Source organism: Telopea speciosissima, chromosome 9 (assembly GCF_018873765.1).
Source record: "Telopea speciosissima isolate NSW1024214 ecotype Mountain lineage chromosome 9, Tspe_v1, whole genome shotgun sequence".
NCBI classification, from domain to species: Eukaryota; Viridiplantae; Streptophyta; class Magnoliopsida; order Proteales; family Proteaceae; genus Telopea; species Telopea speciosissima.
Genome location: NC_057924.1, coordinates 958214 through 986024, shown reverse-complemented (window position 1 = coordinate 986024; position 27811 = coordinate 958214). Strand labels below are relative to the sequence as shown.

Below are 27811 nucleotides of genomic sequence, written 5' to 3'. Positions count from 1 at the left end.
TTCCCTTGTAAACATTGGCAATGAGGTTGTTAAAATTTTAATTGAAAAATAAAATGAAAATGTTCATTATTAAAAATTTTTAAAAAAATGGATTAAAGTTTAGGGACGCTCTCTGTGTCATAGCGCAGCTTGCGCCCAGACACATGGGGGTGGGCGCAATGATCACCTGCCCCTCTACACAGGCTGCCCATGTGCCTGGGCGCAGGCAACGCTGCGGCACAGAGAACATTCTCCTTAAAGTTTAATTGGAAAGATTGTAACTTACAACTTCCAAAGCTCACTTTATATTTTAAATACTTTCTCTATGATACCTTTAGGTATACAGAGTCACCAACCAGACAAAACCATCTATTGTTGTAAACCAACAACTCAATTATGTGAGTTAACATCCAAGTTAAAGCAACTATAGTGCTTTTGGTGGACATTTGATATTGGCTTTTGTTTGGTTGAAAGAAATTGACATATTCATACCTAGAATCCTTAGGTACCTTGTTGGTTACATTGAGCTTGTCACGATGATGATGTTGTCCACATATACAAACTGTAGTCGATAGAGAACGCCGAGATATTTTGGTAACAAAAAGTACGTAATGATTTTTTTATATAGTTTATACCACTTAGGATGATGACAGTTCAATGTAACTATACATAGTTTCACGAAAATTAAACACTTTTTAAAAGACAAATCAAGAAAAGTTTTTCTTAATTAGCAGCACCAACTTCTAATATGGGACACCATATAACGGAGCCGTGTATGAAACTCAACTTGTGACTAATCAAAGCTTATTAGTCTTTCTATCCAACGATTGATTTGATCAAAATAGAATTCCACAAATGGCTCAAAAAGAATGGACCATTAATTAAGGAAGCTTCCTAGTAAAGACCATGTAAAGGGGATTTTCTGTTTGAAGATTATTTCCTCAAATTCACTAATTACATTACTCATTCAACTTTTGTTTATTTGCAAATGCCTAAATGCTCTCCCTCTCTTCCATTTGCCCATTTCTTATTAAAACACTCATGCAAAGTACTTATGAAAAAGTCCAAACAAAAGCCTTTAAATAAGCTTGGTCAAACTGCCAAACGTTGCGATATGAGTCACTAATACATAATGTGTATTAGTGCATCCAAGTGGGAGATTGATGGATATATACCGAATCAAAAGCAATAACCAAATCTGCATTGATTGATCGAAGATTTGAAGGTTGTCTTCATTAATCCGCATCAGATTCAACCCTAATGGTTTGGCTATCCTTTTCCCTCCTTTCCTCATGGATTCTTGATTCCATCTTTTCTAGTGAAACACTATATTTTAATTTTCTCTCTCTCTCTCAAAACAAAAGATAACTTTAATTAATTTGTAAAATTGATTTTTTTTATTAGTGTTGGTTACTTCATTAAGAATTATATTTGTAAATTTTTTTATTTTTTTTTTATTTTGATAAGTATTGATTGCTTAATTAAGATTCTATAATTCTATTTCAATGGTATTGTTTCAATTTTATGACCTATTTACAAAATCCAAGTGTTGATCGTAAAGGAGGTCTGAAGAACCAATAAGAAAATTCTCTCTAATACCATGTAAATATCCAATTTAAAAGGTAGAATTATTGGTGAAAAGACTCACATGCATACGAGGTGATAGAAGATCTCAGAGGTAATTGATCTGGGACTATTCTCTCAACAAAGAGAACATTATTCCTTTTTTCCACTATTAGTATAAAATATGTCCAATAAGATATTATCTATTTTTAAAATATACTTTAGCAATCCTCTTCTTGTCAAAATGAATAGACATTATTATATTATAATTGAGAATATATTTTTTTTGGTAAAAATAATTGAGAATATAAGATCATATGATTTCTCCTAGCAATATAAAGGATGTTGTTGACGAAGATATTATTTTTAAAGTGCACATTAAAAATCCTTGTCTTATATATCTAAATTAATAGACTCATTTTTCAAATGAAAATATATCTTATAGTCATTATCCATCAATATCATATGTATCATTTAGATACCTGACAATTTTCTTATTTATTGGGTTGTCATTTTTTTATTTTTCTTATTTCTATATTTTTCTGGATATATCTTCATGTTTTTGTACAAATAAATATATGGATCCATCCTGAAAGAAAAAAATTACATATATGGAACTCTACTTTTAACTTGTAGCTAGGGATGTAAATGGCTCGGATTCGGCTCGAATAGTGCTATATCCGCATCCGCATCCGCATCCGCATCCGATTAGCTTTAGGACGGATTCGGATAGTGCTAAATGGATACGGACACGGATACGGATCGGATATTTTATCCGTTCACATGTAAATATAGCTTTTCGGATAACTATAGCCTATCCGTATCCATTTAGCTTTCGGACGGATTCGGATAGTGGTAAATAGATGCAGACACAGATACGGAAACAGATTTTGGCTGTTCATTTACATCCCTACTTGTAGCAATTTTCATATGCAATATAAATAAATAAATAAATAAAACCCATCCTAGCAATGTTAGTTTATGTGTGGTTGTCTAGTTTTGTTTAAATAATATTAGATTAGATTTTAATACCAAAAACAAAATAAGTGCAATCATTAGAAATTTTATTAAAATTTATGGAAAATCAAAATGTTGCTGCTTCAAAAGATCAGGTTTTTGTGTCTTGAAGATCAACTCTCTAGGTGAAGTTTCAACCCAATATGAGTATGTATGTAACAATTTGACGAGACAAAACATGATTCAAAATTATGAACATGCCATAACCACGAATATGTAATAGCATGCATTAATAAAGATGATTAATTTTTCACAACCTTAAGATAAAATTTTGACTCATACAATATACTCATTTTCTTTGAAAATTGACCAATGAGACGTGTAAGGATCCTCTATCATATTGACTCATCCATGATAATTTATGTGACAGTGATGATAATAAAAACAACAACCGTTTCATGATGTTATAGATGGTGTAAAAATAAGCAATAAATTTTAGGGAAAATGCTCTCTCAATGCCTCCTCACAAGCATTATTGTATTAATATTTTTTTAAATAGAGAGAAAAAATGATTTAAAAAAAAATGTGAGGAGGTATAGAACGTGTACTCTGTTTGCTTAGTGAACCCTCTCCCAAAATTTTTATATAAAAAGATCTTATATTAACCCCCCCATAGAGAATAGAGAGTTCAAGCTTTATTTTATTTGATTTTTGGTTATTTAAAAACTACAAAACCTAAGTCAACACCTATTTGTGTTTATTTATTTAATATTTTTTTATCCTTAATAATAATACTGTTCATATTAATGGATCAGATTTTTCATTTACATTACAACTCTATATATTTTTTTTAACAAAAAAAAAAGGCAAGAAATCGTTGCATGTTCGCGTGGCCCCTACACCAATGCGGGGGGGGGGGCAATGAAAGCACATACAGGAGTATCAATATAAATTTTTATATAAAAAAATCTTATATTAACCCCCATAGAGAATAGAGAGTTAAACTTTATTTTATTTGATTATTGGTTATTTAAAAACTACAAAACCAAAGTCAACACCTGGTTGTGTTTTATTTATTTAATATTTTTTCTCCTTAATAATATTATTGTTCATATTAATGGATCAGATTTTTCATGTACAGTACAACTCTACATTTTTTAAATTAAAAAAAAAAAAGGCAAGAGATCGTTACTTGTTCGAGTGACCCTTGCACCAAGATGCAGGGGTATCAATATAAATGACATTTTTTATTATTTAATTGGGGGTAAGATGGTAAATTTGCATACTCCTGATTTTGAGTTCAAGGACCACACGACCACTCAGTATACTATTTCCCTAAAAAAATAATCTAAACTTTTTTTTTTTATATATATATATCTAACTTAGAATCTTACATTAATGAATGGGCCAGAAAGGAAGAGTGAGGAAAGTGCTCACAATTCTATCCAAAAAAAAAAAAAGGAGAGTGCTCGCAGGCATTAATGTTGAATCGTGCCATGTTTTGGCACGATATGGTGTGGCATTATAAATATGTGTGCGCGTGTGTTATATTTAATTAGGTTATAGCATAGTTTTTAAAACCCAATCAAGTGTGCCCTCTTAATGATAAGTGTTTGTTTTACCACCAAAAAACAATTGAGAAGTATTTGTCTCAAGTCTCAACTGAGTTAAGGTCGTGGATTCAACTTCTTTGCATGTAATTTGAACCCAAAGAAGAAGAAAAAATGTGTACACGACTCGTTCTATGGTAGACATGCATAAAACTTAAGGGTGTCAATTGGTACGGTATCATGAATCTAGTACGGTTTTGATATGATACAGAAGATAGAAAGTAGGAAGTGAAACTGTACCGTATCAAATACAAAGTGTATTTCTAATACCGATATCACATCTATTCGGTACAATTTGTATTCAGTATTAAAAACATTTTTTCCCCCAATACAAATATAGGCATTGAACTTCCAAACACTGGACGATACCAAATGTCAGTATAGAGGTTAAAGGTGAAGAAGACTAAGTGGCTCCAAACACACCAATAGTGTACCAGTCATAGTACTAAATCTCGTCTCGGAATGCCATTTCGGTTAGACCGAAATTTTGCCGAAATATTATATTTTTTCTATGAATTTCTTTGTCATTTTGGGGTGCAAAATGCCAAAATGAGTGAAATACCAAAACAAAATAATCGAAATTTCAACGAAACAATACATTTTTTAGACCGAATTTTTTTAAATTTCCGAAATATTGCATATTTTATTTCGACCAACCACCTTATATCGGACCCACTGAAATATTTGAAATTTCAGCGAGATTTTGAACTATGGTACCAGTACGATTCTGTATAGTTTTATACGGTCGATTTATGTATTTGGTTTCGATTTCAAATTGACATCCTTATAAACCTTGTATGCAGAAAAAAGTTACACCATCACTAAAGCCCCGTTGCTCCAAGAATCCTCTCCATGGGCATAGAAATGTATACCACTTACATCCTCATCATGGTCAATGTCATGTTGTGCTTGGTCAGTTGATTACTTCCTCGTAATTTCACAATTGTTGCAGCATTAATCTTGGACCATCCCTCGGGGTAAAGACTGGAATTGATGATGTAGGTTCGAATTTGAAATGAGAAAGAGACCGACTTCAATTTTCTGCAAAGTAAGTCAATATGAGGAACTAGAGAGAGCGATTGTCTTTCAATTTTCTACATAAAAATCAATATGAGGAAGTAGGTCAGAAAGTCCATGTATACATGTTGAGAGAGAGATAGATTCTTTTGAGTGTTTGACGGGGTCAAATGAAGGATTTGGATCGTCTGTGGCTTGGAGTTGAGCAGCCATCGTGTTGCGCTCAACTCACAGCCCGTCACATGGAATTAATGTCGATCCAATGGTTGGTAGATGGTGACAATTCAAAATTTTAAAAATACCAGGCCACCATCTATCAACTATTAGAACAACATTAATTCCATGTGGCGGCCTGTGAGTTGAGTGCAGCGCGATGGCCGCTCAACCCCAGGCCGCAGAGGATCCAAATCCTCAAATGAATTGGCTGAATTTAGATTTCCACAAGTTTGGGCCTTAGTTTTAATGTGAAATGATATAATTTACACAGCCCTAAATCCCATAGTTTAACCAAAGACCAGCCCAACCTAAGATTGGGCTGGTATATCACACAGCCCAGACCTAGCCCTAACAGGCTCAACCCAACCCAGCCTACCCTTGATTGACCCTGATTGACCCTGGCCATCTATATTTTTGTTATTTCAGCGATGGGCAAGGCCAGGCTAGCCCTCTTTTTGACCGTATGTATGCTATTATTTTTTTTGGTAGGAAGTAAACTTATTTATTGAAGCGTGTCCAATGCGAGGAGTCCGAATTACATAAGTCCGAAATCCAAGGAGTGGAAGGCGGCCAAGCTGTCTCACAAGCTAGAGACAGGGCTTTCCTAGCAAGAGAGTCAGCCACGCTGTTAATCTCTCTTGAAACATGATGAAAACTACAAGCATTAAAGCAAGCAACCAAAGAACGGATGTCTTGCATGATGTTAATCAGCTCAATGGGGGGGGGGGGGACATGGTAGTATTGGATAGGTACGAGATGAGTTCCTTACAGTCTGACTCCACAAGGACATCGTCAATACACTCCGAGATGCAATATAGAAGGCCCTCACGAACCGCAATGGCTTCCCCTTGGAGAACCGAAGAGAAGAGCGTAGGCTTGGATACTACTGAGATAATCCTTTGTCGGTAAGATCGAACCACAAATCCAATTCCCTGCTTTCCGTCCTTAAAGGCTGCATCTGTATTGAGCTTGAAAAAGGGGAAGGAGGAGGGGAACACAAATACATTGTATGTATGCTATTACAATGTAAGTGGGTCGAGTTCTTTGGGTGTATCGTAGGGGCTGGAATAGGACCATATGTCCATTAGTTGAGACCATGTGTCTACTCAATGCTCTTAGGAGATACTTGTAAATTAAGTACAAGAGAGGAGTGGACACCATCTTACTGGTGTGCGTGTGACAAGAATAATTATCACCTCAATTGCAGCACCTCAATTACTCCAATTCCTTTAATGGGGGAGTGGATCCACTGGCGTGTTTTGGGGGTAGCAGGGACAACGATTGAGATCTTCAAGACATGGCTCTTCTTGACTGTTGCCAAGGCATCTCCTAGGCGTCTAGCTCTTTCTTGGGTCCAAGATGACTTCTACACTTCATAAGTTCACGTTGATTTATGTTTATTTCTTGGTTTTTACGAACATGTTAATATTATATTTTATTTCTTGTTTGTTATTATCGATTATCTCATATTAAGTCAGTACTAGTAATTATACCATATTGTTTGATATGTCTTCTATGTTGCATAAGCATAGTTATACAAATTATCATTGCTATATTATATATATGCATATACTACACACTTAGGGTGCCTAGGCAATGCTTATGCGAGCTCCTTGTTGCTTAGGAGCCCCTCCAATGCCTTGGGTTGCCTTGACAACTATAGTTGTTCTTGCTTTTGCAAGACTCCTATTCATTCCTCAAGTTGACCTAGGTTTTGATTTCTGACCAGAAAAAGACAGCACCATTGAAGAAATTGTCGTAGGATTCATCGCGAAGATTGGAAAACTAAACTTGACTTTGGCTTGGGTGAACTCTTTTGTAGCATAGCTCAAAGGTAGATGAAGATGATTTGGGTTAGGTTAAAGTTATACATGTTTTTATAGCCTTGGCTCAAATTGAACCATTTATCCAAGCTAAGCTGAATGAAATTACTTATATTGTCCCCATACCAAATTACTCAAAAGAGGGAGACAAAGGTTAGAAAAGAGAGGTTACAAAATCAGTGATAAAATCAGAGTCATGCACTTCAGTAAACACTATATAATTCAATGAATTGCAACGGTAGGGGGGTGTGTAATTTGTTTTCTAAAGCAAGGGAGGTAATTGGTATTTCTATATTTTGTGGGTGTGTCTTAAAATATTAGCAAACCTCAGGGGTGGCGTTGATAATTTAGCTCGCAACACCAGCACCTCAATTCTCACTAGGGATGTAGAAATCCGTTTTCGAATTCGTGTCCGTATCCGTTTAGCACTATCCGAATCCGTCCGAAAACTATACGGATACGGATAGGCTATAGCTATCCGAAAAGCTATATTTACATGTAAACGGATAAAATATCTGATCCATATCCGTATCCGTATCTGTTTAGCACTATCCGAATCTTTTCAAAAACTAATCGGATGTGAATGCGAATATAACATTATCCCAGCCGAATCCGATCCGTTTACATCCCTAAATTTCTCTGGCCACCTTTTGCAATTCGTCCCTCCTTCCTGCTCCAACTTCACACAGGCGTTACAAACACCACTTGTCTGAGTGAGGAAAACGTCTTCGACGGACGCTTGCTGTTCAAACCCTCCCTTTGTACTGATTTGCTCCGCCGCTCGAAGTGAGACTGGAAGATTTCGAGCTATTCGTCATCGGCCGTCTTCGGGGTATGTTTCATCTGTTTTTATGGTCATAAATCTGAGTAATGTTTTTTATTTGAAAATTTCCGCCATTGCTGAGCTTCATTTTTTAATGAGATTCTCAGTCCATGGTTGAAAACACAAGGTTTCAATTTTCTCCACTGCCGGACCGACCGGTTGGCACCCCTAACCACCTGGTCTTCCTTCACCAAGTTCATATGCATCCGCGCTTTGCAGCATTTGACCGTCTGTTTCTCATCACTTCCACTCTTTGTCCGACCAATGGTACATTTTTATCCTGCAAATTGATAAATTCCCTATGCCCCAGAAACAATGGAGTTTCCTATTTAAGATTCCTCTCAACGATGGCACTGCAACGTCAACTTCCCGACCCTGACGACCCGTCCACCTTAATGAAGGAAGACGGTGTTGCAGTCTGCTCTTCAATGTGGATAGAGAATTTTCGAGAGCCCGATAAAACACTGACAAACCTAACAAACTACCTTCGACGGTTTGAGTTATGGGTGCTGGCTTACCAAAAGGTATGTGCTGATGAAACGGGTTCTTTCATGCCCCGTAGTGCAGTACAGAAATCCGCATTGGAGGATTTGTTGGCCCTTAGAAATGCTGTTCTAGACGATAGGTTTAAATGGGGAGCCTGGTTAGAGTTTTTCATTCGAGCCCCGAAGGACAAAACCGACCTTGAATCACTCTCAAAACGGAAAATCAGGGCTGTTTTGACTACCACCCAACCGACTGCATTCCAAGATCGAATTGTCCAAGAAGTTTTGTTCATGATATTGGAGCCCATTTATGAGGCTCGTTTCTCACAGAAGTCATATGGTTTCAGGCCTGGCCGGACTGCACACACTGTTTTACAGGTGTTACGACGAAATTTTGCGGGATATCTTTGGTATGTAAAGGGGGATCTTAGCACAATCTTAGATGGGGTGAAGGTGGGATTGGTGATTAATGCCCTGATAAGAGATGTGAGGGATAAGAAGGTGATTGATTTAATCAAAACTGCACTTGTGACTCCAGTCATCACAAGCCGAGTTGATGAAGGGGAGAAGAAAAAGAAGAAGAGGAAGTATCAGAAGAAGAAAGTCTTAGCAGAGGATGAGCCAAAACCTGACCCATATTGGCTGCAGACCTTCTTTGGATTTGCGCCAGAGGAGGCAGAGAAGGTTCCTTGTGGGGGGCACTGTGGGATTCTCAGTCCCCTTCTTGCAAACATATGCCTTGATGAATTGGATCGTTGGATGGAGGATAAGATTAAGGAGTTCTACCGTCCTTCAAAGAGTGATGTCATTTGGAATAGTCAGGATGGGGAAGTGGAGCAAGGTAATACATCATGGCCGGAATTTGTGCCCATGAGTGGGCTTGACAAGACCCGGAAGATGGATTACATCCGTTATGGAGGCCGCATCTTGATTGGAGTCCGGGGCCCGAGGGCAGATGCAGCAATCCTGAGGAAACAGTTGATTGAATTTTGTGATCAGAAGTATCTTCTCAAGCTTGACAATGATGGCCTTCCTATTGAACACATTACTAAGGGTATAATGTTTCTTGATCATGTCTTGTGCCGGAGGGTTGTGTATCCAACACTTAGACATACAGCAACTGGTGGAAAGATCATTAGTGAGAAGGGCGTAGGGACCCTTCTTTCAGTGACAGCAAGCTTGAAGCAATGCATCAAGCAATTCAGGAAGTTGAACTTTCTCAAGGGAGACAGAGATCCAGATCCACAGCCTTGTTTCAGAATGTTCCATGCTACTCAATCTCACACAAATGCACAGATGAATAAGTTCCTGTCAACAATGGTAGAATGGTATAGGTATGCAGACAACCGTAAGAAGGTTGTGAACTTTTGCTCTTACATCATAAGGGGATCACTGGCAAAGCTCTATGCTGCAAAATACAAGCTTCGTTCGCGAGCAAAGGTGTATAAGATTGGATCACGAAATCTTAGCCATCCATTGAAGGAGAAAAAAGGGCAGTCTCCAGAGTACCATAATTTGCTCAGAATGGGTCTGATGAACTCAATTGAAGGGCTTCAATATACCCGGATGTCTCTAGTACCTGAGACTGATTATACCCCTTTCCCAGTGTTTGGCGACCTGATCATGAGATGGTCTTGCTAGAATATGTAAGACTTGAGGATCCGATGACTGTTGAAGCGCAACGCAGTTGCCTCAGAGAAGAGGGTCTTATTTCGCCTCAGGAATACATCTCAATGCTTGTTTGGAACTACAAAAGGAATTCTAATATTGTGGATCAGCTTCCTGTGGTTGAGAACAGAAGCAATAATGTCCAAATAGAAAAAGAAATGCTGTTGAGCTCAAGCTTGAAAAGCTTCTGTGGCAGGACCACAGACGAGGAAGACAATAGAGAAAGATTCCAGGCTGCCTTGATATAAGGAACATGACTTTCTTTTTCCTTGTTTGTATTTGAAAGTCAGATTTGAGCCTTTAGGGTTTCAATTGATCTGCTTCCTAGAAGTAAAGCGTTTCAGCAGATCAATCTCTAATTTTTGAGAACCTGGTATTAGGTCTGCAATCCATGTATATGGACCGAACTAGACAACCCAAAATACTCAGAAGCTGGCTTTCAGTTATCACCATCAATCTTGGAGATGCAATTAAGGTCTGTTTCTATACTTCTTTGTAAAACTAGGAAGCTATTTCAGATTAGAATATGCATTGTGAGAGCTGTCATACTTTCATAAGGTTGCACCTTTTGCTTAAATTAGCATTTGAGGTGCCTCCTCACTCCTTAGTTTTACTATCTGCCAGATTTAGTTTGTTTTTGAATTTTGTCTTGTTATAATATTTATATCCTTTTCTGTAATGGGTTACTACATGTTTTTGGTATATCTTTTTTTCTGTTGGGGTGGGGGGGGAGTACTAGCATTGACTTGTTTTCAAAACCTATTTAGCCCTTTAAACTGCTAGCTTAATGGGGGTACAGTAAAAGGTATCTTACTACCAGAGCAAGGATGCTTCAGTCAAGATCTTTGCTTAAGCTACGACAGGGCGGAGGAATTTTGAATTTGAATGAAATCTCCATTACCTGATCTTGTTGGAGTAGTCATTGTGCCAACAGAAGCTGGCATATTGGTAGGAGCGGTTATGGTCTTGAATTCTTTGGGTGGACCTTATTTGGATGGTTAGTTAGGTCTGTGACTTATGTTTTACTGTGCAATTATATAGCTACTGTGGGAGGAAATGGCCAGCTTTTTTCACATTATTCTTTTTCATTAATCACACACACACACACACACATATCACTTTATGTATGCCCTACATGGATATATAATCAACTATTGATTTCCATTCTCAAAAAATAAAAGCATCATTAGAGGAGAAATATATATTTTGCAATGAATCCTGTAGCGCATACAAGTTACTACCCTACATCTCTTATTCGTGACCTTTTTCTTCTCAGACAAGTTTTATTGCTTGAAATCTGAAATCCATCATATCTTATCAATGAGAAAAGTGGGTATTTCAATATTTTATTTCCCCTTTTATCTTATAAATATTCCAAACGTGAATTTGCTGCTACTCTTTCTTCACATTTTGTATTTCCATTTTAATTATTTCTAAGTATAACCATTGAAATTCATTAAATATAAAAGTCAACTCTACCAAGTCAAAATTTCGCATGGTCGATATGAGTCCACGTTCTGAGATTCAAAACTACAAACTTGTCAAACGAGAATGTTTGCCAATGATAGAGAACCTTATTAAAAGATTTAATGTAGCAGATGGTAAATGTATGAAATGTTCAAACTAGTTAAGCCAAGTATCGAAAACTAATAATAAAATACAGACTAAGTCAAGTTTTAATAACTAGATTGGAAAATAAAAAGCAGAGTAAGTGATATAAGTTCATCTTCAAGCATTCAAGACTCATAAATTTATCAGACATTAAAACATATAAATTTATCAGACAAGAACGCCTGCAAATGATTGTATAACCTTATTGAACGAGATAACAATGTCCTTGATCTTCTTATCTAGGTTCTGAATGGATTGACTCAACATCTCTCAAGCACCAAGTATAATCTTGGGAAGAGTGCTCAGGAGAGTGTCCTGGATAGGCTGCCGAAAAGTACCAAAGAAGAACTTCTGCATGTGAGTGGGCTCTATTTCTTGCACTGCAGCTAACTCCAAAGTGACAATAGATTATTTTCAAAACTTGGTTTATGTTGCTTGGTTTGTAAATTTTCTATTTATTAACTTAGCCTTTCAATATGCTTATTTATTTTAATTATTCTTCCTGTATTCAGCATTGGACATCTATTCAGGAATTGCTTAAGCATTTCTGGTCATCATATCCAATTACAACTTCATACCTTTATGATAAGGTAAGTACAAAGCATTTCTTCTCCTTTCTGATGCATGCTACGCCAATCATTTCAAATCTATTGTTTAATACAGCCCTGTATGTGAGCTATAAATTCCATTTGTATTGAAAGTATAGTTCGAAATTTCGTCTCGTCTCGCCATTTTGGGCTGGTTGAAAATTTTGAAATATTTCGACATTTCGGTGAAACATGGTATTTTTTCTGCCATATTTCGGCACTCCATCTCAGTGGGTTTTTGGCCATATTAAGGCCTGATACTTCATGTACACCCTTATTTAAGCTAAATAAATTCATTTAAACCTTCATATTGCAAAAAATGAACTTAAAGTGGTGTTTTGAGTTTGCACCCTTGATTGATAGTATACGGTCGAACGCTGATGTATAAATAGTTAAATGCACATTTTTTTAGTACTAAAAAACATGATAAGAAATTTAAATAAAGTAATGAAACAAAAATAAAGTCAAATGTAGCCTTTAGTTTAAACTTTAAACTCATAAAGTCATAAGTGCATAAGTTCATAAGTCATAACTCATAAACTCCATAATATCATGACCATCCAACAAGTATTGAACATAGTATTTTCAAACAAATAGTTTTAGAGAAAAAAAAAATTACCTTAAACAGTGAAAACGCCTTCAGAAATATGCTAGGGGGTGTTTCCGACGTGTTTCCAGCGACGATCCGTCGAAAATGATGAAGAACAAGTGTTTCCCCCACAAAGAATGGCTTGGAAGACAAAAAAAAACAACAAAAGCACTCTCTGCATGGTCTCGGTCGAAATTTCGACTGAGACCAGCGAGATGTTGCTTTTATACTTAGGTTTAAAGAGTCACATGCATAGGAATGTAGCAGTTTCGGCGATATTTCGGTGACATACCGAAATATACCGAAATTTCAATTTTGTACGAAATTTGAACATTTTTCATTTCGGAAGCCCATCTCGTCTCGGTAGTGTTGAAATCGGTGATATATCACGAAATTTTGAACCATAATTGAAAGATGTAGCATCAGTTGATGAGATTAAAGATGGACCCATCTTATCTGTTATGGGAATAATTGGAGGTTTTGCTTATATGTTAGCTTCAGAATACGCTTTTGTTTTGTTGTTCCTAATTATCAGTTTTCCTGCCATCGTTATGTGGGGGGAAAGCTTTGATAGTTATGCTTAGCTGGAACATGTGTTTGATGTGGCATACTTGAAATTCTTAGGTCTACCAAAAAAATATCTTAGTTTGCCTTTGCTTGGAATTGCAGTGCTAATCTTGATGATTTTGAGATTAGGAACATATCTGTACAGACTCTGACCAAATGTAAAAACATGCAAATTTACTCGGGAAGTCTTATTATTGATAATACCAATCACCAAATGGTCTATTAGGACACTGTTTGGACTAAATGTATGATTTTGACTGCAAGTGACTGCAAGATATAGGAGATTTAAGAGTCTCTCTCTCTCTCTCGGGGAATAGTTGTTTTTGCAGCCTGTTGCCATAAATGTTGTGTGTTTTCAACTTATATAGAGAAGAAGAAAAAGAAGACAAGATAAACAGCAGAAGAACAGCATAACCATATCTGAGTTCCCTCTTAGAAATCCTTAATAGAATGTTTCATACTTTGTGTATATATTTTGATCTATTCTTGTGTTTTTCCTTGGTTCTCTGCTTTTTGCTGATGCTGTTAAAATCCGGCCTTCATGCTGGGTTCATTGGCTGACTTTGTGTACTACAGGTTAGCAGAATCAAGGATGCAATGTCGCATATATATCCCAAGCTTCAGGTACTATTGCAAAAACTATTGTCTTTTAGATTTGTTTCTTTTCCTATTCAAATGTTTAGCTAGCATAGCTTGCCTGTATCTCATTAGTAGCAAAATTTTCATGTGAGACTATGGTCCATAATGCATAGTCTAATGACTCTTCTGATGATTAGGTTGTGAACTCAATTCTAGGATTCAAATTCCTTTCAAAAGGTAATGGGCCCATCCAAACAGTACAGCAGAGGCTGCCTTGAAAAGGACATACTCAGTGCACGAGGCTCCCACCACTAGGGGTTTGGGGAGGGTCATAATATACGCAGCCTTACCCCTGCTTTCGCAGAGAGGCTGTTTCCAGACTCGAACCCGTGACCACTTGGTCACAATGGAGCAATCTTACCGTTGCACCAAGGCCAGCCCTCTAGGCTGCCTTGAGTATCATACTAATGCATCTATACTTCCCCTATGATACTCATCTCAACTAAACCCTTTTGTGTCTACGTGGTTCAGCTTAAAAAATAAATAATGAAATGAAGAGCGAATGAAATATAGTGAGATGAAGTAAAATATCACTTTTTCAGCTACTTGTATTCTCTTCTGGCAAAAAAAGTATGTACCTTTTGCATGAGGCTCCCGCCACTGCAGGGGCAGGGGAGGGTCACAATGTACACAGCCTTACCCCCGCTTTGTGGAGAGGCTGTTTCCCAACTCGCACCCGCGACCACTAGGTCGCAATGGACCAAACTTACCGTTGCGCCGAGGTCCGCCCTCATATTCGCTTCTAGCAATTACCCTCCATTTAAATCAATTAAGCGGTTTATTGTACTCGCATTATTCCTCATACCAATGCAATGCAATGTTGGCCTTCCTCTTGTATTGCTGGTGGGGGATGCAAATTTGATCAATTGGTTCGATTATTTCTAATTCAAATACCTAACGGGTTGTATGGACATGGGCAAAGTTAATTTGGTTATTGCAATGGACCAAAATCTACAAGCCCAAGAATGGGGTATGATTCTTATATGAGATTTAGTGTTAGTTTATTTCTATTTTGGGTTTTTAGGAGATTCAGGTCAATTTTTAGTCCAAATAGCTTTTATAATTTTTTTCCTTGGGAAAGAAGATTCTCTGAGTTGGGAAAGTTTCTCTTTTTCTTTTTCAATTTGGTTGAGTCAATATATATCCATTTTGTAATCGATTCTGCATGTATGAAATTGGTAATGGAATTTGGTTTCATGGTGGAGAATGGGTCTCTTATCTCAAGGGTTTGATGGACAAACCTATCATATGGTTGATGGGCGACCTGGGGAAGTCGTCGTGGGGTACTGATCTTCTTCTCCTTCTTCCATATATATTTTTATTTCTCTTGGCTGTGCTCTGTTCTGCGCGTGTGAGTTTGATTTCCATTCAAATTGGAAACCATTCGACCTGAGAATTGAGATTTACCTGATGGTGTCTATAGCTGCCTGATCGGGGGCTAAGATATTGAGGTATCTATGCAATCCAAGCTGGAGTTCAGATCTGGTTCTGACTTTACTGCCAGGTCCAAGCAGAGATTCTTATTAATTTTTCTAGCTGCTGGTTGAGTGATTATTGTGTGGTTCTAAGAGGCCTTTGAGATGCTAACTTGAGTCAGAAGTTTCGGGTTGATTGGATTCATATCGGATTAGTTATCTTGATTCAACTCAGTACCTGTTCCTCTGGCGGTACCTGTAATCTCAAAATAGTGTGACTTCGATTGCCATTCAAATTGATACCATTCGACCTGAAATTTGAGCATTGAAGACTTATCTGAGGGGGGGGGGGGGACTCTAGCTGCCAAATCCGGAGGTGAGATATTGAGGCATCTATGCAATCCAATCTGGAGTTCAGATCTGGTTTTGCCTTTACAGCCAGGTCCAAGTTCAAAGATTTCTATAAATTTTTCTAGCTGCTGGTTGAGTGATTATTGGTTGGTTCTAAGAGGCTTTTGAGATGTTAACTTGAGTCTTGAAGTTTCTGGTTGATTGGAGTCATTTCGGGTGAGTTATCTCGATTTAACTCAGTCTCTGTTCTTCCATTCAAAGGATAAAGACAGCCTCACTTTGGCTGCAGAAGTCTGTTATTTTCTAAAACATCCCTGCTGGGTTCTATTTTCTACAAGGCCCTTTTGAAAAAGTTCCATTACAGAAAAGACTTCCTGTCCAGATTTAATTATCTTTTCATCCCAAATTCTGTTTTGCTTGTTCAAAAGGGTCCAGAACTGACCTGAAATTAAAAAATTTCCCCTGGTTTGCTTGTTTGGGAATTTATTAGTTTAAGGTGGGCTCTAAGTGACCTAATCAGGATTTTTTAAACCCTAGGTTGCTCCATCTTGTCAGCTTGCATGACAGGCTTAGCAGAGGATAGATAGCCCAATTTGAGCCAAGTAGAGAGCTGATATGGCCATTGGGAGTGATCGTAGAGGATATGAAGGTGTCCACGGCAGTTACGGGGTTGGGGTGAGGAACGATGAGGGAACCTCAATCCTAGACTTTGTGGTAGCTTATGATCTTCCCATTGTGAACACTTTCTTTGAAAAAAGAGAGGAACACTTAGTTACTTATAAAAGTGGGAATCATCGCAGCCAAATAGATTTCTTCCTTACAAGAAGGGCAGATAGATTGGTATGTAAGGACTATGAGGTTATCCCTAGGGAAAGCCTTACCATCCAACATAGACTGGTGGTCTTGGATATGTCCCCTAGTACACAGAAGTGTAAGAGGAGGGAACCTATGCATCCTAAGATAAGGTTGTGGAGATTAAAAGGGGAGTACTCAAGGACATTTACTGATATTGTGGTCAAACAAGGAAAGTGGGACTTTGAAGGAGACACCAATATGATGTGGAACGAGATGATGACTCGTATTAAGAGGGTTGCCAAAGATGTGCTAGAGGAAGCGAAGGGTAGTCGCCATGACCCTAGGGAGACTTGGTGGTGGAACAATGAGGTTCAATTAGTCATTAAGACCAAGAAAGATTGTTTTAAGACATGGCAAAGGACTAATGAAACAGAGTATAAAAAAAGGTATTATGCTGCCAAAAAAGAAGCTAAGAAGATTGTGGGGATGGCTAGAGCGAAGAAATATGAGGAGCTCTATATCAACCTAAACATGAATGTTGGTCCCAATATCCATATTGGCCCAGGCCTTGCTTGTTATGCTTAATATCTTTGCTTTGATTTGTTTTCATTCTACCCTTTACTCGAGTAGTTTTTTCTTTGCCATATCGTGAGTATCTATGAATAAAATTCCAATAATTTGATGTTTCTTTCTCTTGTTTGAGAGAAGGTATGAATCTATAATCTAGAATATAGTATTCCTTTATAGCGAAAAAAGTTGAGAAGAAGTTGTCAATATAGATTACCTAGAGAAATAGGATGTTTCTGCTTCATGAATATGATATTTTCTGGGCATTTCTAATAATATTAAGTGTTATTCCCATTTTGGCATTTCTAATTTTTGGAATTTTGGCCCCTATTAGCGAAGGACCAGAGAAACTTTCTAGTATAAAAAAAGGTATTATGCTGCCAGAAAAGAAGCTAAGAAGATTGTGGGGATGGCTAGGGCGAAGAAATATGAGGACCTCTATATCAACCTAAACATGAATGTTGGTCCCAATATCCATATTGGCCAGGCCTTGCTTGTTATGCTTAATATCTTTGCTTTGATTTGTTTTCATTCTACCCTTTACTCCAGTAGTTTTTTCTTTGCCATATCGTGAGTATCTATGAATAAAATTCCAATAATTTGATGTTTCTTTCTCTTGTTTGAGAGAAGGTATGAATCTATAATCTAGAATATAGTATTCCTTTACAGCGAAAAAAGTTGAGAAGAAGTTGTCAATAATAGATTACCTAGAGAAATAGGATGTTTCTGCTTCACAAATATGATATTTTCTGGGCATTTCTAATAATATTAAGTGTTATTCCCATTTTGGCATTTCTAATTTTTGGAATTTTGGCCCCTATTAGCGAAGGACCAGAGAAACTTTCTAGTTATGAATCGGGTATAAAACCAATGGGCGATGCTTGGTTACAATTTCGAATCCGTTATTGTATGTCTGCTCTAGTTTTTGTCTTTTTTGATTGAATGTACTCTCCCCTGGAGCTGGGAATAGCGACATGAACTAAATTCCATGTCCAAGTCAAGGAACTTACTTTGAAGAGTCCTGACAAATGATGATTGAGACGAGATTCGGCATTTTTAAACCACAAAACGCCTTGTTTCCATTTCGGTTGTAGGTGTAACCAACCCCCTACTAAGGATATGGTAGAAAGAAATAATAAAAAAGACTCTTCTGGGTGGCTAAGTATCCTCCGTAAGCCTTTCCTCGTTTGAACCTCGCCGTTAACTTTTAGGTTATGCCATCCTAAGGTGCTGCTAAATGGAGGGATCTTATCAACGTCCATGAATGATAAATCATAGATCTGCTGAATTGGAAAAATTGGGGTGCTATCATATACCTTTGTATCGGCTAAGTTCACGAGCTGGAGATAAGCGGACTCGAACCACTAACATCCGCCACAGGGTAAACCACCGCCTCTCAGGCCTCTCTGCATTAATGAATAGATCCAATCGCAATTTCGAATATGGAATTCAAAGGGATCAAATAGGAACTGATACTCTAAATCATAGAACTCTAATGAAATATACGATCAACCAACATTTCTCGAATTTGAAAAACAGTCAGAAGAAATGGTTGATCCTCTTATTTCTCGAGTCGAGAGATCCATGAATCTAGATCCTAATGCATATAGATACAAATGATCTAATGAGCAAGAATTTCCAGGAACATTTCGTTTTTGAGCAGAAGAGCCGTTTTCAAGTAGTCTTCGTAAGGGGAAAAAAGCTATATATAAGATAGATAAGATGAGAGAAAGGAAGAGTAGAGATTTTGAGCAGGTGAGGTGTATCAAGGGTGACGATGGAAGAGTGTTGGTAAGGGATGAGGACATTGTGAAGAGATGGGATGAGTATATTTGTGATCTGCTAAATGGAAATAGGTCAAGTATATTTGACCCGGACGAGTACATTTTTCTACATGATACCACCTGTCATAGCTATGTAAGAATGGTTAGCGTGGCAGAGGTTATAGAAGCCCTAAGAAAGATGAAAGCAGGCAAGACATCAGACCCAGATGAAATTCTAATAGAAGTGTGGAAAACCCTAGGAGGTTGTGGGGTTTATTGGCCAACCAAGCTATTTAACAGGATTATGAACACAAGGAAGATGTCAGATGAATGAAGGAGAAGCATTGTTGTCCCGATTTACAAAAATAAAGGCGATATCCAAAGCTGCAATAACTATAGAAACATAAAAAAAAAAATGAGCCACACTATGAAACTTTGGGAGAAGGTTATCCAAGCACGTTTGAGACACGAGACTCATATCTCTGTGAACCAGTTTGGCTTTATACCATGTAGATCTACGATAGAAGCTATCTACCTATTGAGGAGGCTCATGCAAGGCTGCAATAGGGTCGGGTTGGGCCGGGCTTTATAGAACCCTAGCCCAACCCTGAGTCCCCTTAGCTGGGCCCAGGCCCGACCCGACCCGACCCTAACTTAGGGCCTCCAACCCTGACCTGCCCTCAGGGTCGGGCCAGGCTGACCCTGATTGGCCCTGATCATGGGAAGGAGAAGGAAATGCATGGGTTGGAATGGGCTGGGGAGAAAATTATCAATCTTACGTAAAATAACACTATAATAAAATGCATTATACACTTATTGTCTTCATATATAATATATTATATAACAAAGTGTGGGTGATGTTTAAAGTTTATACTATGTATATTATATCAATATATATTTTATAGTATAACTTAAAACAGGGTCAGGCCGGGCCAAGCTTAGCCCGAGGCCTCAACCCTGGCCCGACCCGACCCGACCCTGACTCAGGGCCAGAAATTTCCAGCCCTGACCTGCCCTCAGGGCCAAATATCTCAGCCCAGACCCTGTTCGGGCTCAGGGTTGGCCAGGGCGGGTTCGGACCGACAGGGCCAAACTTGCACCCCTAGGCTCATGGAACGATATAGAGATAGGAAGAAGGATCTCCATATGGTCTTTATTGACCTGGAAAAAGCCTATGACCAAGTCCCTAGAGATTTAATCTGGCATATTCTAGTGAAGAGAGGAGTGTCGAGTAAATATGTAGATGTAATTAAAGATATGTATGAAGGTGTGGTGACTAGTGTAAGATACTAAGATCTGTGGGAGGTCTGGGCAAGGAATTCCCAATTACGATTGGGGTACACCAGGGATCAACCTTAAGCCATTATCTATTTGCGCTTATCATGGACAACCTAACCAAGAGCAATCAAGACGAGGTCCCATGGTGTATGCTCTTTGCCGATGATATCGTTTTGGTGGATGAGACAAAAGAAGGGATTAACGCTAAGTTAGACCTATGGAGATCAACCTTGGAAACAAGAGGTAAGATTAGTAGAACGAAGATGGAGTATATGATGTGTAATATTAGTCACATTACGATGGATACTGACGTGGTGCGAATTATGGAAAGAGCGATTCCATAAAGTGATTATTTTAGATATTTGGGGTCAATCATAAATAAAGAAAGTGACATAGAGGATGATGTTTCGATGCGAATTAAAGTGGGATGGTTGAAGTGGAGAGGTGCGCCTGGAGTACTGTGTGATCGACATATTCCCTTAAAGCTTAAAGGAAAGTTCTGTAGGGCTGTTATACGACCGGCAATGGTGTATGGGGCTGAATGTTGGGCAGTTAAGAAGTGTCATATTGAGAAACTATGTGTAGCAGAGATGAGGATGTTAAGATGGATGTGTAGAAAAACTAGGAAAGATAAAGTATGAAGTGATTGTATTAGAGCTGACTTGGGAGTTGCCCCGATCAATGACAAGCTCCGAGAGAGTCGTTTGAGATGGTAAGGTCATGTCCAACGGAGGCCTAGGGATGCCCCAGTAAGGAGGAGTGATATGATTCCGATTGAAGGGAGCTAAAAGAACAAGGGGCAGGCCTAAAATGACCATAGGAGAAGTTGTGATAAGGACATGCATTGTTTGGGTCTTGTACCAAGTATGACCTCGGATAGAGCCTGTTGGAGGCCTAGGATCCATGTTGCGGACCCCATTTAGATGAGAATCTCCCAAGTTGCTGGGTTGTACCTCATTCCTCTTACTTTCATCTTTCATCTGTCATTTCCTGTTTTTCATTCCCCATCCCTCTTTTCCCATCTCTTCATCCCCCTATTTCTGTTTAGACCTTAGTTTTCCCCACTGTGTTTGTTGGATCCATGTAGCCAACCCCATTAATTGGGATAAGGCTGAGTTTGTTGTTGTAGAGAGCTGATATGGCCAATCCAACCATTGGAAATATAGAGGACACACTAGTGTGCCCCAACTCTGTTGTATTGGCAACAAGATGGTATGACTTTTGGGTTCTCAATGGTCCACATGTTGATATTTTAGGTCTAAATAACCAGAAAAGTAGATCCTTTCCACTTGGTCAAGTCCTTTTTGAACTGAAATTTGACATGCAGGAGATGGTTTGGCCTATCTGCCTATGTTGGCCACCTAAGCTTTGATATAGCTGATATGGCAACTATCAAGCCCAGTCTGGTGGGACTTGCCAGTTCCTTTAACTCTCTCCCAGTATGACCCATGGTTAATGTTAACGTTCTTTTAATGCGTTCATGATTCTACTGTATAATACTGGTGCGCAACTCGTCTAAGCCACATCCAAACTAGAAGGGTCAGCTATGCTAATCCTACTTCGCTATTCAACTTGATTTGAGGCGGAAAAGCCAATATTAAGGATTGTAAAACTGACATGTCGTTCCCTTTTGCCTGGCTTGGGACCAGCAATACAAAAGTGCTACCAGAGGCTTTATACTGGGTAATGGTGCTGTTGGTGAATATTAAAATCTATATGCTTTGTGATTATAATAGTTTTTCTAACTGGAAATAAATTCAGTGTGAACAGCCGCATTTGCAGCTCCTATGACATTCATCGTGTAGAAAATTTTATGGCAGGTCCCTCCAATCAATTCATATGAAGTTGCGAGGGATGTTTTTATGTGCGAGTCAACGACGTGGAATCTTGATTTTTACTAATTTTGCATTTGTTTATTGTACTACCCAGGAGATAAAGGAATCTGTGCAGTCGGATTTCCGACATCAAGTATCTCTTCTTGTTCAACCCATGCTCCAGGTTAGTAGTTTTTTTTCATTGCTCAGTTATGATCTGAAGTTCTAAGAGGGATCAGGTCATCAAGATACAATTGACATAGGCTTCCAAACAAGTAGTTGATGCTTTGACTTCCAACTATGAGGTTGAGAAAAAGAACCAGGGAACCAGATAAAATAAAAGATTCCAGTCGGTTGTTAGAGTATGCTCTGCTATAAGGGCGTACCCAGTGCACGAGGCTCCTGCCACTGCGGGGTCTGGGGAAGGATCATATGCTCTGCAATGTTTAATTAAATTTATCTCCTAGAAAATTCATTGGAATTTCTCTTCTATTTGGAGGGCGGGGGGGGGGGGAATTCAGAATAAGGGCATTTTTTTTTTCACTTAGTGGAAGCTGTATCATGAGTAAACTTGTTTATATATTTCACCATATAAATCTTTGGACCGAGTTTCCCTCCACCCACGGTGAATGGGATCCCATTCACCGAGGGGCGGGAGAGGGTGGGAATGTGTATTGGGAGGGTATTTTGGAACATAAAAAAACCCTAGGAGGGGTTTGTGAACCTTAGGATGGTGTGTGAACCGTCCTCTATTGGTGGAGGAAAACTTTGTCCTAAATCTTTTTGCATTCATATTTCCTCAAAGACATTTTTGTCCTCTAGCTTCATTGTTGAGAGTGATCTTTATGTTTTGTTAGAAAATGAACTTTACTTTGATTATTCTTTGTCAGATTTGGAGATTGATGTGAGTTTAGTATTTGCATCCATTCTTTTTTTTTCCTACTTATTTTTTGTAATTTTATGCCCCAAGCTCCATTTACTTCTTTTTTCTTGTGTGTGGGGATGGGGGGGAGGAGGGGGAGGGGGAGGGGGACTCTGATTTTTTTTTTTGCTTACAATGACAGAATAATCATTTTGAATATTAAACTAGTGAGGATTGTGTTTATCATTATTTTATCTGTTGTGCCCTACAATCAACTAAGGATTTAATCTTGGTATTAGGCTCTAGATGCTGCCTTTGCATACTATGATGCAGACCTGCAGAAGAGATCCACAAGGAGTGGGGATAGACCAAATGGATTTGTCTAGGGGAATTGTGCATTTTATCACAGCACTTCCACCATATCAGTATGTGTATATATGTATTCTATTAAATTTTGTGTTTGCGGCAAGGAAATCCCAATAATTTCATACATCATTTGAGAATTTTATTATTATTTTACTATTAATGTCAACATCTGAAAGATTGTGCTAGCTAGTTTTTTGTACCTATTAACAATTAGGTAGTTTTTAATTTTTGAGGGTAGCAATTTCAGGAAGTTATTAATTTTACGGATTAAGAGTTCAAAATTGAAAAAGGATCATTGATTATCATGCTGTTACTCGCTAGGATGAGATTTCAATTTGTACCCATCTGAACCTACCATTTAGAATTAGTATCAGCCCTAAATGATCCAATCCCCCCCCCCCCACACACACATGAAGTGAGGCAATGATTCGTACGATTGAGAGGCCTCTTTCCTCCAACAGAGCTCCCAAAGGTAATTAGAAAATCACCCTAAATGTTCTAAATTGCCTGGGAATGTTCTGGTCAGAATTGTTAAATCAAAAACCCCCCAACAATCATTCTGGACTAAGTGATTAACTGGGGCATTCATAAAATTATAAATAAAAAAATGCCAGTTTATACAGGAGCGCCAGCTTTCAGTTTGTGAATAAACAGTCGTATAAGATGTTACATCACATCATTAGTTACATTTGTCATTGAAAAGGTGCCAACTAGCTCAGCCCCAATATTAGATCACATCCTTAGATATACATCTATAGCATATACTAAGGATTGAGTCTTTCTTCACGCATCCCTCTATTCTCACCTACCCAAGTAATGAAAAATAATATCCACAAACGAAATAAATAAATTAATTAAACAATGTTAAAACCTTTTGTAAAATAATAAGTTTTTGAAAGTTTGGTGTGGAGGGGCCAACACCTAAATTTTTGTCATTTGGAAATGGATTCTTTGTGTGAATTAGTCACACATCAATATCTCGAAAGGAAAATTTTCATTCTTATATGCCTATTGTCTGCCCGTGGGAACATATTCGCTCCAAAAAAAGATTATTTTTCCCCTTCTGTAGAAGTTAGATCCTCATTTTTTCTATTAAAACGGTGAACGATCAATTCCTTATCGAATTTCGATCAAAGAATCAGGTACCTCGGGTAGGGATTTAGCTAGAAAATGGTTTAAGTCGTATGCCACAATGGGCAAATGGTAAAAAGAGGGCATTTATGACAACATATGAAGGGATCAAATACGAATTTTCGAATATCCATTGACATCGTTACTGAATAGATGTAATTTTTTTATAATGATTTACATGGTGAACTGTTGAAACAGAATTGATTTAGAGATGGACTCTATACTATAGATGTGGTAGGATTACATTCGTACTCATGAGAAATGATAGATTTAAATTGGGACTTATCCGTTGTATCCGTCAGAGACTTGGTGGTGGAAATTTCCTTGATACTCTCATGATTTGATCGTAAGGAAAATTAAAAACGAGAAAAAAATGAAATTACAACGAAAACTTCTGTAATCATTGTTTAACATGATTTAAAATTTGGGAGAATATTCAGGCTGCGCCACGGCACATGGACAGGGTGGTCATTGTGCCCACCTTCATATGCCTCGATGCAGCCTACACGGGCATAGAGAACAACGCCCCACAACATGGTTTCACTGAACATGAGGCATAAGGTTGGCCTGCAAGAGTACAGTCTAGAACCATGTGAGGGAGTGTGGCCATGGGTCTATCTCTCTCCTCTCATATGAAAAGACACCTCTACCCCTTTATGTTATGTTGAGGAAGAGAGAGATGCACAATCATAATTTTAGCTGATTTCACTTCCCTCAGTTCAGTTCCCTTGCAAGTTGCAACAAGAAGGGATCCATGGAGAATCACCAACGAGAGATGCAATCGTTTTGGCCTATGAGATGCAAGAGTAGGGAATAACGGTAAAGATGAATTCAAAATCAAGTTACATCCTTAGAACTCCATGTCTTGATCAACTTTAACTAAAGGAATCACGGTGATCATGATTGGTGGAGCAAGAAATCAGCACTGCAACTCAGTAACTCTGAACCAACTTGCTATTTTCTTCTTCCACAATTCCCCTTATCCCCTTGGTCGTCGTCTTCTAGGTCAGTCGGTTGAACCCTCTTTAAGTTCATATAAACACATGATACACATCTTTCTAATTTCTTTCAAATTATTTGGTTAAACCAAATAGTACCAGATCTGAGATTCAGAATTTCAGATCCATCATCGTAAAGATCAACACTTTTCTCTTTTTTTTCTTCCTTTCACAACATTAAAGAAAATAGTCTGAACACATTGTTCAACACACAGGAACAGAAGAAAACCCTAGAAATATCTGCATCTAACATCGACTCATCAATCAAAACCAGTAAAAGAGGGTAACCCAACAGAAACAAAAAAAAAAGAAAAAAAAGAATTAGAATTGAAAATCTCTATACAGAAAGAGAACCTTCAGCAATAATCGACATCTATATTAAAAAAGAAAAAGAAAAAGAAACCATTATAATGGTAGTCAAGTAATTAAAAAGTACCCATTTTCGAAATTCAGAGCGGAACAGGTGCCCCATAGTCCAAGAACAACGGCCTTCCCGATAAGGAATAAGAGGTTGTTGCATTGCCGATGATGCCCCCAACTGGATCGCTGTAGTGGATGCCAGACTTCAACTTATCGAACCCATGCTTGAACACTCCGAACCCAAATAGGAGCCCTATCAACACTGCCAATACTATCAAGCACGTGAATATCCTACACAAAGTACCTCCGCAGCAGCACATCTTTCTTTCTTTCTTTTCTCTCTCTCTCTCTCTCTTTCTGTGCTCCCAATCCCGCTTTTCTCGGCCTGTGCTGAAATTCCGATCAATCGCAACTCGCAACTCGCAAGGATGAGACAAAGAGATTAACAAATCAAACAGAAACGAATGTGTTAGATGAATTTCTAAGAAACTAACTCCACCAAAAGGGTTAGTGGAAACTCTTCTGTGCTTCGATTAAAAAAGAAAGGAGTGGATATGATGTCTCTGGTTTGGTAGAGGTTTTGGTAGAGGCTCCGCTTCCATCTCGGAATCTTTTCTTATCCTCGTTTCCCTTTTAAAATAACATTAAATAATAAGCGAGAAACGACCGTTTAAAAATTAAATCAAAATTATGTTTGGACTTTAGACTTTAGAAATTGAAATTTCATTTTAGGGTTGATGTGGGGGAGGGGGGGGGGATGAGAGCACACGCATTGACAATTTGACATCATGGGGTTGGTATTTTCGCTTTTCATGGGGATAGAAGCGGTCATTGCACCCAGATCAGGATCATCTATGGCTTGCTGCCTATAGCAGCCTCCTGATGAGGTGCGGCGCAATGACCGTCTTACCCCTACCCGGGCAAGGCGCTCGGGTAGAGGTAAGGAGATCATTGCACCGCACCTCATTAGGAAACTGCTACAGCTGCTACTGGCAGGTAGGCTATAGACGATCCAAATTCCATTGCACCCCTCCCCTATATGTCTAGGCAGGGTTGGGAAACAAAGAACTTTTTTACTTCATGTTATTTGGTATTGATTTAGATTAAGCTAAAATTCATAGGCTTAAATCAAACCAAATTCATGAACATTGAATTATAACCTTCGTAAATCGAAATTGAAATGGAATGTAAATTATATTACACCTTAAATTGATGCACACAAATTCTTACCCTCAGTGAAATAAAAAACCACATCTATATTGATGTGCCTGTGTACATTGGTATCGCTGCACTACACATTGATTCTCATCACATTTCTTTTCTTTCGTAGTTTTGCTTGTTTTTTCTTTCATGCTTTAAGGTTCTTCAAAGTCGGTACGAAATATTTTCATGTTTCATATCAATTGGAAAAAGGAACCAAATAAAAATTACTGAAAGAGAAAACAGGCAAAGCTACAAAAGAAAAGAAAAACGAACCAAACAAGATTGCTTGGCTTTCAACCAATTGGGAGGATAAAAGAAAGAAAGAAACGCTTTTAGAAAGTGAGTGGGCGACGCTTTTGAGGGGACCAATTAACTGTCAGGTTCTATCTTGGCTTTTCATTCTCAGATAAGTAACAGCCGTCAGATTGGAATCTCACATCATAAACTGGATGTTTACTTACACAAATGACCATCGAAGTTGTTACAAAGGGAGGATATACCTCCTCTGCCTTAACGTAGCCGTTACGCAAGCCTTTTTCCACTTCTAAGTTCTAATCTAATAAATTCTTCCTTCCAATTAATAATAATAATAATGAAACTTGAAAAAAGGAAACCTCCTTTCTACTGCCAGCATAGATTCTAATCCTAAAGTCCTAACAACAGCTGACCACTACGCACTAACTACCTTTTCAAGGTAACTTAAATGTTATGAAAAAGACAACTGATCCACTTCTTGGGTCGGGTCTCGGGTCAGTAATGTCCGATACTGATATG

The 27811-nt window shown here is 38.2% G+C and overlaps 3 protein-coding genes across 3 annotated transcripts; 2 read left to right on the top strand and 1 right to left on the bottom strand.

Annotated features, from left to right (window-relative positions):
* Positions 1–8205: 8205 nt before the first annotated feature.
* LOC122639344 (nuclear intron maturase 2, mitochondrial-like) lies at positions 8206–10724 on the top strand. The gene is given in 2 exon segments (XM_043832173.1): positions 8206–10076; positions 10079–10724. Coding segments are annotated over 2 exon segments (2052 nt in total). The 5' UTR covers positions 8206–8335; the 3' UTR covers positions 10390–10724.
* LOC122640194 (general transcription and DNA repair factor IIH subunit TFB1-1-like) lies at positions 10539–23504 on the top strand. Its single transcript, XM_043833347.1, has 6 exons — positions 10539–10616; positions 11996–12109; positions 12265–12342; positions 14072–14119; positions 22233–22301; positions 23279–23504. Exons 1-6 carry the CDS (start codon positions 10539–10541, stop codon positions 23363–23365), a joined length of 474 nt encoding a protein of 157 aa, XP_043689282.1. The 3' UTR covers positions 23366–23504.
* A 2383-nt stretch (positions 23505–25887) lies between these two features.
* LOC122640712 lies at positions 25888–26260 on the bottom strand. The gene has a single exon (XM_043833954.1). The coding sequence runs from the start codon at positions 26152–26154 to the stop codon at positions 25924–25926; it is 231 nt and encodes a 76-aa protein (XP_043689889.1). The 5' UTR covers positions 26155–26260; the 3' UTR covers positions 25888–25923.
* Between the last annotated feature and the right edge of the window lie 1551 nt (positions 26261–27811).

What these genes read in the sequence shown, in the direction of transcription:
- LOC122640194 (XM_043833347.1), top strand. Translation starts at nt 10,539, where the DNA reads ATGGACCGAACTAGACAACCCAAAATACTCAGAAGCTGGCTTTCAGTT. An exon ending in ATCTTGGAGATGCAATTAAG is followed by an intron (nt 10,617 to 11,995) that starts GTCTGTTTCTAT and finishes CTTCTTATCTAG; the next exon opens with GTTCTGAATGGATTGACTCA. An exon ending in CTTCATACCTTTATGATAAG is followed by an intron (nt 12,343 to 14,071) that starts GTAAGTACAAAG and finishes TGTGTACTACAG; the next exon opens with GTTAGCAGAATCAAGGATGC.
- LOC122640712 (XM_043833954.1), bottom strand. Translation starts at nt 26,154, where the DNA reads ATGTGCTGCTGCGGAGGTACTTTGTGTAGGATATTCACGTGCTTGATA.